At 40.4% G+C, this 17,666-nt stretch overlaps 3 protein-coding genes across 3 annotated transcripts in view; 2 read left to right on the top strand and 1 right to left on the bottom strand.

Annotated features, from left to right (window-relative positions):
* The window catches only part of rgs7a (regulator of G protein signaling 7a), a 71,677-nt gene extending 69,816 nt beyond the window's left edge, over positions 1-1,861 (top strand). The window contains exons 16-18 of the mRNA XM_033980013.2: positions 71-160; positions 740-776; positions 1,071-1,861. Of these exons, the coding sequence (XP_033835904.1) occupies positions 71-160; positions 740-760 (111 nt within the window). The 3' untranslated portion in view covers positions 761-776; positions 1,071-1,861. The remainder of the gene's footprint in view (positions 1-70; positions 161-739; positions 777-1,070) is intronic.
* A 1,818-nt stretch (positions 1,862-3,679) lies between these two features.
* Positions 3,680-13,323, top strand: grem2a (gremlin 2, DAN family BMP antagonist a). The gene is made up of 2 exons (XM_033979755.2): positions 3,680-4,000; positions 12,311-13,323. Exon 2 carries the CDS (start codon positions 12,312-12,314, stop codon positions 12,861-12,863), a length of 552 nt encoding a protein of 183 aa, XP_033835646.1. The 5' UTR covers positions 3,680-4,000; position 12,311; the 3' UTR covers positions 12,864-13,323.
* A 161-nt stretch (positions 13,324-13,484) lies between these two features.
* fmn2a (formin 2a) overlaps positions 13,485-17,666 on the bottom strand; it is a 42,832-nt gene continuing 38,650 nt past the window's right edge. Inside the window, exons 15-17 of the mRNA XM_033979728.2 lie at positions 16,490-16,639; positions 14,438-14,519; positions 13,485-14,238 (exon numbers count right to left, since the gene is read on the bottom strand). Coding sequence (XP_033835619.1) covers positions 14,212-14,238; positions 14,438-14,519; positions 16,490-16,639 — 259 coding nt within the window. The 3' untranslated portion in view covers positions 13,485-14,211. The remainder of the gene's footprint in view (positions 14,239-14,437; positions 14,520-16,489; positions 16,640-17,666) is intronic.

Here is a 17,666-nt window from a genome sequence, read left to right as displayed (position 1 = left end):
GAGGGAGATAGGACAACAAACAAGGCAGGGCAGACCAGGATCATGACAGTTTGACACCATCTTGTTTCAGGAGCACATCTACAAATTGATGAAGAGTGATTCTTACAGCCGTTTCATCCGTTCCAGTGCCTACCAGGAGCTATTACAAGCCAAGAAGAAGGTAAAGCAAGCACATTTTAGTATATTATTTTATTTTTTACAACTGACACAACAACAGTCATCCATGCTTTTTGCAGTTTATTTTATGACAACTGCATTCCCAGTGTGTCATTTCTGCACAAACAAGGCCTATTTGTTTCTGTTTAAACATCTTTCATATTTACCAGACTAATCTCTAAACTTTAAAATCTCCCCTGATTCCCACCCACTAGTGAGCAGGGCTTTAGTGGTTGGATGTTTTAGTTTTTATGGAGTGGACTAATAGCATGTGGGGGATGAGGATTTGCATGGGGCTTGTAGCTGCGGTGAAGGCAAAGAGGCTGTCACAAAATGATGCATTATTTAGAATTATACAGGATATATTTATGCTTAAGAACACACTCCCACACCTTTCGCTCCGTCACGCTGGGAAGATGAGTACATAAGGAATAGCAAGCGGTTTGGGTGGAAAATAACAAGCTAACAAGTCCTGAATTTTGAGCAGATATTTTGGATTTATTCCCTGCTCACAAATAAAACAGTGGTTAGAGCTCATATGAAATGCTTGTGTTCACTGTGTTTTGTTCTGTTTGTTCCACAGAAAAGTAAGAACTTGTTCTGAAGGGCACTGCTTCCAGGTGAGTGCTTATCTTAAACCATGTAACGGAGTACATTACAAAATACATTTGACTGTATTCTGTATTCTCTAATGTAATACATTCTTCCCAACACGGCCTGTCTATGTATGCTTTTGTTTTAGCCTAAAACCCTAAAGTGGTGGGTTAAAGGATTAAATATGATACAACATTGAAACCAGTGGAATAACACATTAGATTTGATGTATCTTTTCTCAAAAACATTGTCAGACAAACAGCATTCTTTTTGTCAACCCACTGATAGATAGTGATGGAATGTTGTTTTCCTTGTCCCAGGTCCAAACAATAGGATCCATGAAGCTGCCCAATCATGTGCCATCAAGCTTATGTCACCATATGTCCCTCTCTGTGTGGGATGAGGGAGGGATATCGTGTCTTCATGTCTTCATCATGGTCTGTCCATCGGCTGTGGGCCCGCGGGACAGGGGCCGGCCCAGTGTGTGTCGTCCACGGGATGTTGCATGTCCACCAGGAGGACAGCGCTCCTCCATGTCTCTCCCAACATTCCATATCTCCAGTGTTCTCCTACAGGCCTGCTTGGCTGGGCTCAGGACATGGACAAATAAAACTGGCAGTAGAGATGTCATCCGAGGACTTCCGGTCCAGTGTTCCAACTTTCCATCGGAACACCTGGATCTCTAAGCCCCTTGTTCACTTCCAGCTCCAGCCGATGATGTCAGAGAGGAAAAAAATTGAATAACATAGTGAAAAAATAACACAGCCACTAATTACAAGTCATCTCTTAACATAGGTCACCAATATTTTGTCACGCTATGGGAAGTGTTGTGCAGAATGAATACATGTAAACAATATATATACATATATATTATGATTATTCTTATAATTATTTATTGTGCATTTACTTTGCTTTGCATTCTTTTCTTGCACTACAATAATTAGCACCTATGATTTCCATTGCACTTGTAAAGTCACATTTCAGATACAGCAAAGATTCGTCTCCTGTCTCTTATGTAAAACATGATTCTTTGTTATTCTCCTGCATTTATTTTTATACCATATTTAAAAAAAAAAAAACAGAACACTTTTACTTACTTGTATTATTAAAGTTGGCCCTCTATCTGTTACTGTGGTGTTGTCTGTGTAATCCCTCAGTCATCTAGATCTGATCAAAGCAAAAGAAAAATGTAATTCTGTCAACTGGACAAAAGTTTTAGAGTGAAGACGTTTCGCCGCTAAAGCCCCTCACTCCTGTTCAAAGGTGGATTGTCTTTCCTCACAAAAATTGTGAGGGGAGGTGAAGAGGTCATTACTGAAAGACAATGGGGTGGCTTAGACATCATTTATCTCTATTTATCACTTCATCCTCAGACATAAATCAAAACACAGAAAACAACAGTGATAGCCAGTATGCTAATAGGAGGAGAGCAACATTAGAGGCCTGAACAATTATGCAAAATATGACTCAGACACAGTTCATGCTTACTGACAGACCTGGCTAACAAACAGGTCTGTTGAACTGTAAACAAACAGGTGTGTTAGTTTCAGTGTAGTTAGCTCCTCTCTTCAGACAGATATAAGGCAGTGTCCATCAGCAATCTGAAGAACTGCAGATGCTGTTTGGATGAGCAGTGAAACATTTTCACTCTAAAACTTTTGTCCAGGGAGCAGAATTGAATGTTTCTGATGCTGTGATGTCTTTGTGAGCTACACTCATGCATTCATTTTCTTCTAGTACTTATTTTTAGACGTCAGAACAAGAGCTTTCGCCAGCTACTTTGGGTCTATTTCAGAGTACACCACAGACTGTATAAAGTACATACAGTACACACTGGATACAAATTCTAACTCACATTCATTCAAAACTGACATAATCAATAAGGCAAGCCAACTGTTACTAATACTTCAGTTTTTAGGGAAACTATTTGTTGGCCAGCTCACAAATACATGCTTCTTAGGCTTATTATGAAATGCATGTCTCATATTGGTGAATATTAATTTAGTAAAGGGCACCATAAAACCCAATGGCCCTCAAACATGTATATATACACCAGGTCTATAATTGGACTATTCCAAAAGTGGACTACATCCTTGCCACTGTAAACAAAACTTCTAAACAAGAAATGATCCAAATCAGGACAAACATGCACCACAGATTGAGGAACATTACTATAATCTAAATGGTCATACACAAACACTTCCATTGTCCACCACCAGAGGGAGATGTGCTGTTTTCCTCCTGCAGTGCCTCGTCGCAGCTCCTCCTCCAGTTCCTCCTCCAGTTCCTCCTCCAGCTCCTCCTCAGCAGAGCGCAGCAGCAGCGGTGACAGACGCTGTTTTGTCATGCGAGTGTGTCATCGCTGTCTACTCCGTTCAAGGGCTTTATGTATGCGCACTTCAGTTTGAGGTTTTCTCGTCTTTTATGAACGTTTTAGCTCTTTTATCCACAGACAGCCTAAGGACTGCCCAGTGGTCAGCTTTGTAAGACCCACAAAGCTTAAGATTATTATTGTCCCGAGGAATGCATGCGTTTTCAAAGACAGTCCTAAATGTGTGGGTGCATGTGGACAGTGATTTATGGCAGTGTGGACTTATCTGATTCCAAAGCGGGCTGTCTAGCTATATTATGGCTTTAATGTAGTGTGGTTTCAATGCCAATAAGAAAAGGGTTTAAAGTGATAAAAAAGCAGACTGTTTTCCAACACAAGTGCCCCATATTGTCCACGCGCGTCACTCAGATACTTGGAGACTGGGATTGAGAACAAAAGCATTGTCATTTTGATAGGCCTGGCTCCTGATGGATGGGTGGGATGGTGTATAAAAGATAATAGAAACAAGAGAAGGCAAAGGAGGGACAGAAAGGAGAGAAAGTGGGAGAAGTGAGAGGCTTGGTTTGATTCACACAATAGCCAGGGCCAATAAGAGAGCGGCCTCCCAGTCTGAGGAGGGAAGGGGCTGGCAGGCTGCACAATAAGGCAGAACAGAACAAGCAGTGCAGGCTCCAAACACCACAGACAGCACGGATGGGGTCAGTGTGATTCAAGTCTACAACATCAAGATATAGGAGAAAACAGGGAAGAGTCGGGACACCAGTTTTAAAGAGCTGGAGCACCAAGGAGGAAGGATACTAAGGATACTACAGGTTATGTTGCCATGGAAACCACAACCTGGAAGCGGACGCAAGGACCACTGAAGGTGGACGGTCAGCCCTAGGTGCATCCTTCATCAACATCAACATCAACTGGGAGGTAACCAACTCTTTCAACTCTCTGAAAAGTTAAGAAAAAGTTTTAAAATGGATTTAAACTTTGAACATTTCAGAAATAATGAATAGATTCCGGTGAAGTTGTGACAAATATAGCCAATTACACATTTGTATATACTTTCTAGTCTTTATTTAAAAGTAATGCTTTGTCGTTGTTGTTTTTTTAGTTTTAGAAGAAAGTGTTGAATCAATGCAGTTTTCATTGCAGTAAACAAACAAGATTGTTCAGAATACAGAAAATGACAAGTAAACTGACATTGTATTTGTAAACCGATAATGTAATGCATTCTCTTCCATTTCTTCATCCAAAAACTTTCAGTTCGTTCTGACCCGTCCCACGAAATAGATTTACTAACATACTCCTAATATCTTGTCATTTCCCAAAAGTCAGTTCTTTCTTAAAGTGAACAATTCCAAAGTCAGCTTGGCCGGAGATGGACTGATAGTGAGTCACTGAGTGCGAGTGAGCAAGCACAAAGCCATGACATTCTCCACTCATATTTACTATTCTTGCCAGTTGAAAGTTGGTTCCCAGTGGGGCACAGGAAAAACACAGGCCTTAAAGGTGAGGCGCTGCAGGAGGATAAAGTGTCTCCAAAATGACTCTATAATTAGTGGTGTGATGGTTTAAGGAATTAGCAACGCGAGTGGGAGAATTAGCCAGCAATGACAGAGCCAGATTAAGATCTTGCTAAGTTTTTCCAGCAGACATAATGATGAATGGTCTGAAGTTATGGTTGACTGCTGTAATGGCAGGGGTGACTGAAGGTGCTTAAGTAGAGTAATTAAAAGATACTAATAAAATGTATTGAATGTAATATATGCCCTGAGTATTACAATAATACTTACTACAAGTACTAACAAGACATTCTGCTGCTATAGGAAAACTGGTTAAAGTGTTAGTGTCTGAATGCAAAGTGTACTCATAAGGGAGGTACTCACTGCTTCATTAGTGTTATGTCAGTGTTAACATAACTGTTACTAATCCAATCACTTTCCTGAATACCTTAACTTGTTAGAGGTGGGTAGTTGCATTTATAGTGCAGATATAGTAAATGATTTGAGTATTTGTGTTTCTTGCACCGCTCCTTTAAACATGACTTAGTTTGTCTCATTTTTGTGTCTGTCTTACGTCCTGGCAGTTTACTATTTAAGTATTTGGGTAGTATTTTTCCCAAATACTTTTAACTCTTAACTGGACCACTACTTTGTACTTATACTTGAGTAATATTATTTTCAGGTAATGTTCCTCTTAGTTCAGTACAGTTTCCTACTCACAAGCTTGTAGCGCTACAGTATTTGTACTACCAACACTTTTACCACACCACTGTTGTTTTGAATCTAGCTATAATTGAACTATGTATGAAGCTTATTAATAATAAACCTGATATTACTCTAACTACTACAACTATTCATTTAAAGCCACTGCAGTGAACTACTAAAGACATCAGGCACTGTTGGTACTCACTACTGTTAGTTCCCAAACCAACAATCCATATAAGTAAATGTAAGTGAAAGTAAGATACTATACTGATTACAAGTTGGTTATGTACAATGGCACACTCAGTTGAATGAGTAATTTGAATGCAGGTGCTGCCTGTGTGTGTACATGTGTGTGATTGTGAAGCACTATTGGAGTTTCTGATCCTTCTTACAGGGTGGCGACTGCACCTCCTTGTACAGGCCACACTCTGATGTCAAAGAGGATTTAACACACACGGACACATTACGGTTCCTTAAGCAACCCAAAATGCTTCGCCATAATCCTCCAAAGACAGCCAAACAAGCCATTGATAGAAGGCTGTATGACACGCTTAAGACATGAGGGTCGAGGGGGCGGGGCAGAGGGGGCAGAGGGGGCAGAGGGGGCAGAGGGGGCAGAGGGAGTGGGGCAGAGGGGCTGAAATATTGGCAGGTGAACATAGTCAGTGCAGCGGCCCAGAAGATTCAATGTTTTATTTTTGTAGAAGGGAGACAACTCCGGAAACTCACAAGAACAGATGGTGCCAAATGTTCATCATTTATAACAAGTACCTACTGTCTTGGCTAAACCTGCTTTTTATTCATAAATGTAAACGTGAAGTAGATCCTCATTTTAACAGCCAAAGAGCTGCTTCAAAAGCTCTATAAATAACTTTTTAATACCTGACCCTTAAATGCAGAGTTCATTCAATCTATTCTGGGTCCATATTTTAACATAAATTGTATCATTCATTCAGCCAGCTTTATTTTGTTGTACCTGATCATTCTTTCATCATCAGCTCCATAATATGAGGTTTGGAAGTGTGATGTTTCTTACTATATCATTTCACTGGTGTGGAGCGGCGGCTCTACTGCAAGCTCCTCCAGAGCTTCATAGAGTGCAGTGATAACAGTAGCTCAGTTGGTAGAGCGTTTGTCCACTGATCCGAAGGTTGGCGGGTGGAAACTCGCTCTCGACATAAACGTCATTGGTAGAGCAGTCAGATCCACTGACCCACAGGTTGGAGGTGCCATTCCAACTCTCACAGATAAATGTGTCCTTGGGCAAGACACTTAGCCCCCTCGCTCCCACTGTCTGTGTATACTCCTTGATGTAAATTGCTTTTAGTCGTGAAGGTGGAAAAGCGCTGTATAAAAATGTGTAACCATTCCCAATCTATAATAAAATCATTCCCAATCTGGAATAAAAATGTTGAATTTCTTGCTGTCCCAAACCTGATATGTGGAGAAGAGTGAACCTCAGTCTCCTAAGACATCAGAATGCTATTACATAATATATTGTTAGTGAAATAACTTGTCTTAGCTGAAGCAGAGTTTAAATTCCTTACCTGTGTTCTTTTGCAACGGTGTCAAGAGTTCCCCTTATAGCTGACTCCATTCGCTCCCAAACACATCTTTTATTTCATCAGGATTGCCAATAGACATGCTCAAACCCTCACTGCTGCTATAACTTGCATCCCAACCCAAATGGAGACAGAACCATGTGCCCTTTACAAGGCTATGTGACCACAACAGTTTCCACATGTTTCTCAGTGGCACTTTAAAGTGTAAAGGACTTCTGTTTGTAAACCACTGCTTTGGCATTATCACCTGATCTTGAACACAGCTCCATCAAAGCATCTCTAATTACCCCTCATCCCCAACTGCAGCACTCTGTGTCGGCGACAGTCAAATCCAAATTCTTGCTGGTACTTTACTGCTGCTATCTGGTGGCGCTATGGCCATTATAGAGATGGATTGTGGGTTGTGACAAATGGCTGTCCCAGAGTGCCTAGGGGAGCCTCTTGGTCATGTTTTTGGCATTGAACCCTCAACCTCCACCCTTGGGCTGCTTGAAGTGCATATGATAGGTTTTCATGTTTTGTTTTGTTTTTTGTTTTTTGTTTTTCTAATTGTTTCTTGGTTTGGTGGGATAGTAAATAATAAATATTAATCATAGTTTTACTAGCGATGCACCGATCCGATACTGGTATTGGATATTGCTGCCAATACTGAAAGATTTACTGGAGCGGATATCGGCTTCCAAATATCGGTTCAGCTGATATCCTGGGCATTTTTCTGAAACTTTAAACCTTCATTTAAGGTGTTGGCATGTATTTGTATTTGTCTAATCATAACTTAAGTGTATTTTAGACAAGTCTTGGCTCTTAATATTCTGGTTCTAGGTAACAGCTATGGAATTACCTCTACTTATGTCACATCTGCGACCCATGTCCAGCCAGGAAGTACAATTATAAAGTTCACAAAAAACTAAGCAAGCTTTTTAGTAAACTCTTAAATATAATGATGTATGATGTTTAACGTAAGTGACATTAGTCGTCTAACCTGTCAAATGCACTTTAAACTGTTAATGAGCGAACAGTAGGGCATAGTTTGGGAAAAGGCAATCCGCAAACACAGATAATGACATGGTTTCTCCTGCTGTAATTGGTCTGCAGTGAAAACATTTGATTGAGTCCTTTTCCTCTGTGTATCCTGCCTGTGTGTGTGTGGTCATGGACATAATGCAAGTGTGTGCTGGGCTGGAGCTGCACGCTGAAGTAAATGTGGTTCGGCTGTAATTAAGTGCACTTACAGGTCTGTGTGAGAGACTTTCTGACGCACCGATAATTGAGGCATCAGCTTTTGTTTGTTTTAACCTGCCTTTGATGGGGGCGTGCTGGGAAGACATTTCACATGGCTTAGGCGCAGTGTATATACATGTATGAGGAGATGTGAGGGGAATGGGTCTGTGTAACACCTAAGAATAACAATGCATTATGGAGCAGAAAGACTTGTTCATGTGGAATTAACATTGTTTGAATGAAAAGGTATACAGTATTCAAACTGTAATGAGGACTTTTTTCATTATTATTTTACTCAAGAATGTAGCCATCCAATAGCAATATTTAGAACTAATTAAATGCCCTGTACCTGATTTTTATTTTCATTTTTTCACATATATTTAGCTGAGTGTGTCTTGCCCAAGTACAGATATATTGCATAAACAGATCTGCAGATGTGCTGTCTTTATCTAATAGTGTTTTATTGTCCGATAATCAGGCAAACTCCGCTCTAGGTGAGGAAAGTACTTATAAACTCATTGTGGTGAATATTTAGGATGCTCAGAATGCATAAGGTAAGTGAGAAATACACTTGGACCACAGCAAACTGTTCAAAATGAACTAGTTATGTTTTCACATTAAGACAATGAAACATGGTGATGAAACAGCACCTACTTCAATGAATTTAATAAATGTGTCGTCCTTAACACTGAAATAATACACAATACATTTTATGTATCAAATCATACTGCTTTAACAAATACATGTTACATCATTTTATGAGGCTCAGCCATACGCCATTCCACTGACATGTCTCATTCCCTGTCATGCCGGAGCTCTTCTGAACACTGCAAATTATAATAGTTTGTTGTTGTGCCCTTGGGCAAGACACTTGTGTCAGTGTAACTGATGATTGGAGCCATGTTTTCTCACTAAGTGTAAATAAGAAATGAATGGTAAACCAAATGGTAAACAGTTAGAATCTCTAGATTTTAAATTAGCCATTAGTTAGTATATCATGATTAACATTTAAGTGTTAAAGCAGACCTACTTTGCAAAATCGACTTTGTACAACTGTTAACCATGTTGTAGTTGTTTCCCCTTCTCATTTACTCTCAAAGTTGTATTTAGAGTGATTCATGCATGTTTGAGTAATCTTCATACTTTTATATTCAAGACGTCATCGCTCCCATCACCCCCCATTTTCACCACAAGCCGGTATACGCCCATTGCTCTGTACTTACTCCATTCTCCAATTTGTATTTCTTAGTTGGTGATACACATATGACACAAATGAAAAAAATCTGCTACTTGCTAGCGTCATGTGCGCTATCCATAAGACAACTGCTCTTTGGTGCAACGGCATTTACGGCGGCGCCAGCTCCCGCTGTTTTAGATCAATATTGTGATTTAACATGTCCAAAGTATAACATAATAATCTACTATTGGCATAGATTATAACTCTGTAGCAGACAAAAGCACAGCATGTTTTGCCTATGGACCATTTCAATACATCAATAAATCACAGTTTTACAGGGGGTTTTTATCGCTGGAAAGAGAAACTAAAGCTAAAGATTACACTATCATTATCCCTTGTTTCAAAATGGAACAACTGCTACTCATGCACAGAACTGACTCGGGCATAAAACATGGGATTGTGCAAAACATAACACGAGCATTTCCCATTGATAATAGCAGTTGCTTTCTTGCTCAGCACTTACTGGTATGGGTGATTTCATTAGAGGTCTGAATTTTGGAACCAAGGTCTGTTCCAGATCGTTGGAGCGTATCCCTCAAGTATTTGTGGTTGTGCTGAAACATACCAGTCTGTTTGGTGGACAGTATTAGTGAGCGCGGCTCCGCGAAACCACCGTCTCCTTCCGTCTGCAAGATGACGCGATGATTAGTGCGTTTGTCGACCAAAGATGGACAGATTCTAAGCCAAATGAAGACAGATGGAGAGGTATAAAGATGAAAAAGTGACAAGCGGAAAGATAGATATAGGATGCAGGCTCCCAGTGGGTCATCAGCGGGCTATCATTACCCCAAACCTCACTATCTCCCAACCCTAACCGCTAACCTCCAACAAACTCAGCCATCCCCCGTAGTTTTCCCAAAAAACCTCAGACCGCAATTTGTCTCCGGTCAGAGATGGATGAGAGAAGGCTTGGCAAAATGCACTAGGACCCTGCTTAGGCTGAGAGGAGAGGAGGAGAGAGGCTATCCATAGGCCATCTATCACACGCTTATATACACAATCAGTCAAGTCTTCCCTGGTGGGTCCCAAAGGCAAGACCGACATGGTGCTTCCTCCCCTCCAAGAGATCCATGGAGAAGGCAAAACCCAGCAGACAGAAGCAAAATATGTTAAAGGAACTAAGACAAATGGGAAAGTGTGGAAGTGGGTAAGGAGGAGTATACTGGGGTCATGACCTCAGAAGGCAGGGGGCGGCCGGAGGTCCCGGCAGGGGGGTCAGGCTGAGTTATTCTAACCTCAGCCTGGGTGTGTGTAAGCAAGCATGTCGAAAATGTTAAAGCAGTTAAAGCATGTTCCATTGTGACTGTTAGTTCAAGGGTCACGTGTGTGGTTTTCCTGAGCAGAAAACATAACAATAGGTTGATTTCGGACGGATAATTGATTTGATGGCCATAACAGACAAAATCAGTACAAAATTATAAATAAATAAAATAAAGACTGACTTAAAATTGCTGGTTGAGGAGGCAATAGAAATGAAAATAGCCACTAGAGGCTAGACACTGGCACTGAAGAAAAGATGGTAAGAAGGGGCGGTTTATGGTTTTGCTGCTGCGGTAGAGATGTGGGAAAGAGTTGGGTAGTGAGGAGAGAATTACAAATGGCTTGAGAAGAGATAGGGAGGTAAAAGATGCAACATGATACTGATGGAGAGTGGAAAACTCATGACAGTATTCTTAAAGACAGATTATGTTTTTGTGTATTTACTATTAAACTATACCTCACGCACGCATATGATTTTATATTGCATATTTGTAAACTACAATATTGATCTAAAACAGCTCAGTAAAAGAAATGAGTCCATGGATTTCTTTTCAAAATGTCAGAACTAAAATCTCACCTCTTTATAGTGGCATTTCACTGCAGGAAGCAGAGGATTTTCATGTACATATTCCTATGTTGGAAAATGACATTTTTTTATGGCCCGGAGTTCAAATGTTTTGATTAATTAACTAACTAAGTAGAGAGAAGTGGGCAGAGATAGGGGATAGGTGGAAACATTCATTGACTACTCAAGCCTTAAGCGTAGGACTATAGAGGATAAGACAAACATGCATGAACATGATATATACAGTACAGTACAGCAGTGTGTGATATCCGGACAGCAGACCTGAGCTGCTACACTGCTGTGCTTAAGGGCAGAAGACAGCGCTAAACAAAGTGGATTAGGACAAAGTGCTTTGTTCCGTGTCAGACTGAGTTGCAGGTTGAGGAAGAGAGAGAACAGACACATTTGCACTGTAAAGAGGTGCAGCCAATGGCCTTGAGGCGCTCTGCTTTTTTGTCCGATTTTCTTGATGTCATGCAATGCTTGTCAGGAGCAACATCTGCTGAAAAGATGCTTGAGTGATGGTCAAATATGTGCTGGCACAAATACTGACACACAGACCCACTGACGCTCGCCGAATCCTGAGAAATCACTTGTGTGCATCTCTGTGGACACAAAGGCTGTGGCTTTCATGGTCAATACGGGTCGTTAGCAGTTCACTTTGCTCTATCACTAAAGAGTGTGGAGTGGACTGTGGAGGGGCACTGTACACCCCCCACTCCCCTAATAACATGCAGATGGCCCTCTAATGCCTGTTTACATATCTGTGGCATAGTTCATGACTAAAGTAAGCAAAGCCCTAATTATTTTACCCGGCGACTGGACCAATAAAATCAACTTCCCCTTCTCGTTATGGCTGTTTAAATGTATCCTTTGATGGCAGGTTGTGTTTATTTTTGAAAGAATTGCGTAGCTGAGAGGAAAGCAAATAGAGGTAATAACACAGAGATGCTGACAAATGAAGGCCCTGCTGATGGATTCATTTCCTCATGTTGACTATGAGGCTGCAGACAGAGCACTAGCCACATGCAGAACAAACATGATCTGGAATGATAATGGCATATTTGGGCTTGTAATCACTTAGGTCTCACAAAGGTAGTTACAGTGAAATATCTTTGTACAAATACAAATCTGACATCTTAAAAAAAACAAAAAAAAAAACATGATGACTGTTTTCTCTTTCAGAATGCTGTGGAGAATCACTCTTCCTGTCCTGCTAGCGGGGGTCCTCTGCATCACCGCAGAGACCAGAAAGCCCCGCCCACAGGGCTCTATCCCCTCCCCCTACAAGAGCAAAGGAAATCTGTCGTCAGAGCGCCATCGCCTACTGCAGAAGAAGCCTGAGGTGCTGTCCTCCAGCAGAGAGGCCCTGGTGGTGACCGAGAGAAGGTACCTGCGCAGGGACTGGTGTAAGACCCAGCCCCTGAGGCAGACCATCAGTGAGGAGGGCTGTCTGAGCCGCACTGTGGTCAACCGCTTCTGCTACGGCCAGTGTAACTCCTTCTACATCCCCCGCCACATGGGCCCCAGCTCTGGGTCGGGCTCCGGGAGGAAGCAGCACAACAAGCTACAGGAGCCCTTCCAATCCTGCTCCTTCTGCAGACCCCAGCGCATCACACAGCTCACGGTGCAGCTGGACTGTCCCGGTCTACAGCCCCCTTTTAGGCACCGCAAAGTGCAGAGGGTCAAGCAGTGCCGCTGCATGTCTGTGGAGGTGAGCAGCCACAGCAAACTCTGAGAGACACACTATCTCTATGTGTGGCAATGGACACAGACTCTCCCATAGACTGTAGGATGAACTGTGCTGTTCTCTGCCCCCTCATCACAGAAGAAACTGTTCAAAAGTACAGACTGTGTTTATGAAGATGAGTTGCCACATGTTTAAGCTAAAGCCATAATGGTTTTCAGAGGTTCATTTGAGAGTGTGACATTATTTATCGTTGTCATGAGATTAAAACATGCAAGAACCAATGTCACCTTTCTTTTCTTTTGAAGACTTTTGCCATTGTTTTCCTTTGTTTACACATTCAATTTACACCAATTCACAGCAATTGATGTTTTTCGAACAATAAAATAATATCTATTAATATAGTGATAAATCTCATGTGCTGACCTTTGTCTGCCCCCTGCCACTAAAAGGCGACGTGCGGGGGAGGTCTAATGGCATATTGTGTATACAGTACAAATATTTGATATGCAAGTGTATAAATATGTATGTAAAATATATTAAATCTATTTCATATACAACAATGTGTATTTTATGTTCTCTGATTTCAACACATGCATCAAAATATTTATAGTAAAATTTATTCAATATTTGGTGTCATAAATAGACAGATTATGACAAATTTGGGTTGTATTGCACAAGAAAGTCACATTTTCAGAATATGTTGGTTTGTACAAGCAAGCAGAGATAGATAAGAAAGATAATGACTGCATAGAAACATAATTATATTATTATTTATCAAAAATTACCACACTTTAAGCAAGCAGAAATAGTCACAAGGGAACTATACAAAATGTCAGACATACTTGTTCAAGCTTGCTCCTCCATAAACACAAATGTTTTTCAAACAAAATTTGTCCAATGATTTGACTCTATGTATGGGTCCCATAAGTGTACGCTGTCCTTTCGACAAATGACTGCGTAATAAGGCACTTAATGTATGGCTCCGTGTGATCTTCCCGCACCACATCACAATATTTCAGGCGGCTGTGCTTCTCTTGCTCGCACATGTAAACGTACCACTCACTAAAATAGCTCTGTATAAAGTACTGGAGAGTGCTTCTGGAGCCATTTTGACTTTAATAAATCCTGTCAGCTTAACGGCGTCCTGTGGTAGGCATATTTCATTGGAATTACAGGGGCACTATCAAAGAACACTAAAACGAGAGCACTTTTTCACTTCAGTATCAACATTAGATCCACTTTGGACCCACTCACAATAAACAGCGACCTTAAATCAATTGAAAACAAACACTCGGGGTAAATAAATGTTGTCAAATTGACGTATGGCCCGTGTCAAGACTGTCTAAACAGCGCAAGTGCGAAAGGATGCTTGATGATGATTTTCCACCTTCCCGCGTCAGATCTTCTGGCCCAACTTGGCTTTCTGCGAGAGAAACAAAGCAACACATCTGGATTATTTAAAGCGCTGGTAAAACTGGCACGGTGCGGAGAAGCCAGGTGGTGGTAATGTGGAATGGATCTTGGGGGTTACAAGACAATTTGCATCAGGGGAGAAGTTAAGGTTGAACAGGTAGCAGTGGAAATGGGGGTTTTAAACGATGGTCATAAAAACCAGAACGTACTATTCCAGTTGCATGTTTGGGTTTCACATTGTAGGAAGCCTTCTCTCTGGCTTGTTTGAAGCATTCCTCAGCCATTTTGACCCTAGAAAATGAAATCAAGAGGACATTTAAGCATGCTCACTCTGATTCATAAAAAAGACAGTGTAATTGTGTCACTGAACAAAGATAACAAAACTGTGTGAAGATAAAGATAACCATGCACACTATAAAAATATATCTGTGTGCCATCACATAATATATGAGACACATCCTTTTGAGAAGATGTTGGTGCATTTTAGTTTGAAATAGTATTTTTTAAAAAAGGGAAACAAAAGGTAGGGAATTGCATAAATGAAAACTGTCTAAGCTAATTTTAGATTGAATGATTTGTCATTTTTAAGCAAATCTACACAGGCCATGTGACAAGCAGATGAGTCAAATAAAACATATGCATTTCCCAGTGCCCAGTTAAATTAGAATGATAAATAACGATACAAATCTACACAAAGTATGTATAGTTAATATTATTGTGATATCTATATTTATCTTTATCTATTTTCTCACCAAGTACCAAATACCAGGCATGTCCCACCGGGAGGAGGCCCCCGGGAAGACCCAGGGCCTCTTCCTGGTGCGACACCAAAGAACACCTTGGGGTCCCACCGGAGGAGCAGGAGGACATGTCTGGGGTGAGGGAAGTCTGGGAGTCTCTGCTTAGACTACCCTGCCCCCGTGACCCCGCCCCGGATAAATAAAAGAAAATGGATGGATGGAGTACCAAATAAGAACATAATTGAACTTCTGAGTTCTACCAGATCTAAACCAGGTCTATAACAATAATATAGGGCTAACAAGGTCCAAGTAGGACCATTAGATGAAATATCTGTTCTAGAAACCCAAAGGGCAGAAATAAACATAAAACTTTGAATGAAACAACTCTGCAGAGGAATCCACAAACCACCTGTAGTACACCCACCACAGTTTGAGAAGCGTTGATCACTTCACCTGTTCATCCATCACAAACCAATACACTGCTTAACCAAAAGGTCATGCACTTAATGTTTTCACTTTTTGACATTTTGTCTACAAATACATATCCTAATTCCATCTTTATTTGGTATAATGGACCAATTATTGTTTTGTTAGTGGAACAAATATAATCTTTGCCTTCATCGAGTCCCCATAAGCCCAGTGGATGGTGCCTGTGTGGTTCTGATTATAAGGGCCTCTGATATGGGTCATTCCAGCCTCTTTCCCTTCATGAATGTGTATGCAGTCGATATGATCTGCAGCAAAACAACATGGACTGTAAATTGAATGAATGGTTCAAGATATTGTGCTTGAGGACAAAATGTAAATGCTGACGATTTGTAACGCTTTGAAATAAATAGCATAGCTCATTTCCACACACAGTTGACACAATTCTATGGGCTTAATACAGACATGCAGGACAAACGTAATGTTTATAATAGTCTTATTGGAAATGTAAATGCAAAAAAAAAAAAAAAAAAGAATAAATAAATAAATAAATAAATAAAATAAAATAAATAATAACATAGTAATCACTAGATGAATGTTAACAATCTTGATAATCACCAATGTTATACCCTTGAGCAAGACAGTTCACATGTTGTGTAATTGTGTTCCTGGTAAATAAAAAAACTCAAAAGTCAATGTAAGATCTGGTGGATTTTCTATTGTTCTAATCATCAGTCTGTTAAAGGCACTGTATGTAACTTTCTGGAGGTGCCACATCACCTGCATGATTCCATGGAAACAGAAAGTTAGAGCCATATTTCAGAACATTCTCCATGGAGACAGATGTTTTATGCCATGCTTAAACATTACATCCAGGTTTGTTAAACATATTGATGTCAGATTTGTGTTGCCTGCCTTACATATTTAATGTGTTTTTGTAGCTCAATGCAAAATAAGCTGTTAGGTTTTACGAGACCGGAGCAGCAATTGAGTTCTGGCACAAGTAAGAAAGTTCAAAATTTGTGGGATTGTGGTACAACAGAAGAGGTATTAAAGTTCACACATGTTTTGCCTGAGCGGGCAGGCTGTGCTTACCTCTCCTGTAACATCAGCTTGTTCTGCCTCTTCCACTGCTCTTTGAAATCGGAGGAGAACTCGTGCCAAATGGAGAAGAACGTATTGGGGGAGACCTCTTTCTCGCCTGCTTTGGGTTTGACCGAGAAAGACACACTGAGCTCCAGGAAACTGCGGACACAAAACATTTCAAAACTCCAAGTTATTGTGAAACCAACCCAGTGAATGTTAATCTTAGTATAATGTGCCTATTTCTGGTTTAGTGGCTGAGACTTTTTGGTAACATTTTATAATAAATACACTTATTCATGGCTCAATAAAGTATGGATAAAGACTTCATAATATACAAAAAATGTATTTCAGCAACATTTGTATTGTATTTCAAGAACATTTACCAAGACATATATACTGTTTAAGCAGCTCTTGAGGTCAAATTAGCTTGTTGTGTGCTGTCTGCATCTACTGAGAAAGTAAGTTACTGTCTGATAATCAAGAAGTGAGTTCCCTGTATTTGTTGATAGCTTTACTATGACAGCAAAGCTCCGTCTTGGTCTTGTAAAAAGCACTTCTATCATGGTGAATAATTAGGATGCTCGACTGGCAGAAGGTAAGTGAGGAATAACTTTGGACCGCAGTTTAAAATAAACAAGTTCTGTTAAAAACATACAGCACCTTTAAGAATGATCCGAGCTTAGTACCTTATTACTACCTTATCTCCTAACCCCTTAATTAAGTTGTTATTAAGCCTGAATCATTCTTAATAAAACATTTATTATGAATTCAGTCTTTGTTCATGCTTTATTAAGGCTAATTAAGGTGTAGTTGTTATAAAGTATTTCAGATTTTTGGTGTTTTGAAGTGCAAGGCCGAGATGACTGCGCATACCGCTGCTATAGTCATAGATTAACTCAAAAATTAATACCAGCTTTGTCCACCCCTTATATAGCTCTGTGGTTGCATTTTGTGGTGTTTATCCATAAGTGTATATAATAAAACAGGAAATAAGACATACAAGTGTGAGCTCATGGCACAATGTCACGCGTGCAAGTGTTAAATGTGGTGGCCATTTGCAGTGGATCAATAGCCAGACAGCTTTGGTTGGCCTTTGTTTGGAGTGTGCTATAGGAACACATTCTTTGGTGGCAGTAACAGAAGCCCGGAGCCGGAGCTGTCTACTTTCTCTGCGCTTAGATAAACA

The sequence above is a fragment of the Periophthalmus magnuspinnatus genome, chromosome 15 (genome assembly GCF_009829125.3).
Source record: "Periophthalmus magnuspinnatus isolate fPerMag1 chromosome 15, fPerMag1.2.pri, whole genome shotgun sequence".
Classification (NCBI taxonomy): Eukaryota; Metazoa; Chordata; class Actinopteri; order Gobiiformes; family Gobiidae; genus Periophthalmus; species Periophthalmus magnuspinnatus.
This window is presented reverse-complemented; position numbering and strand designations above follow the sequence as displayed.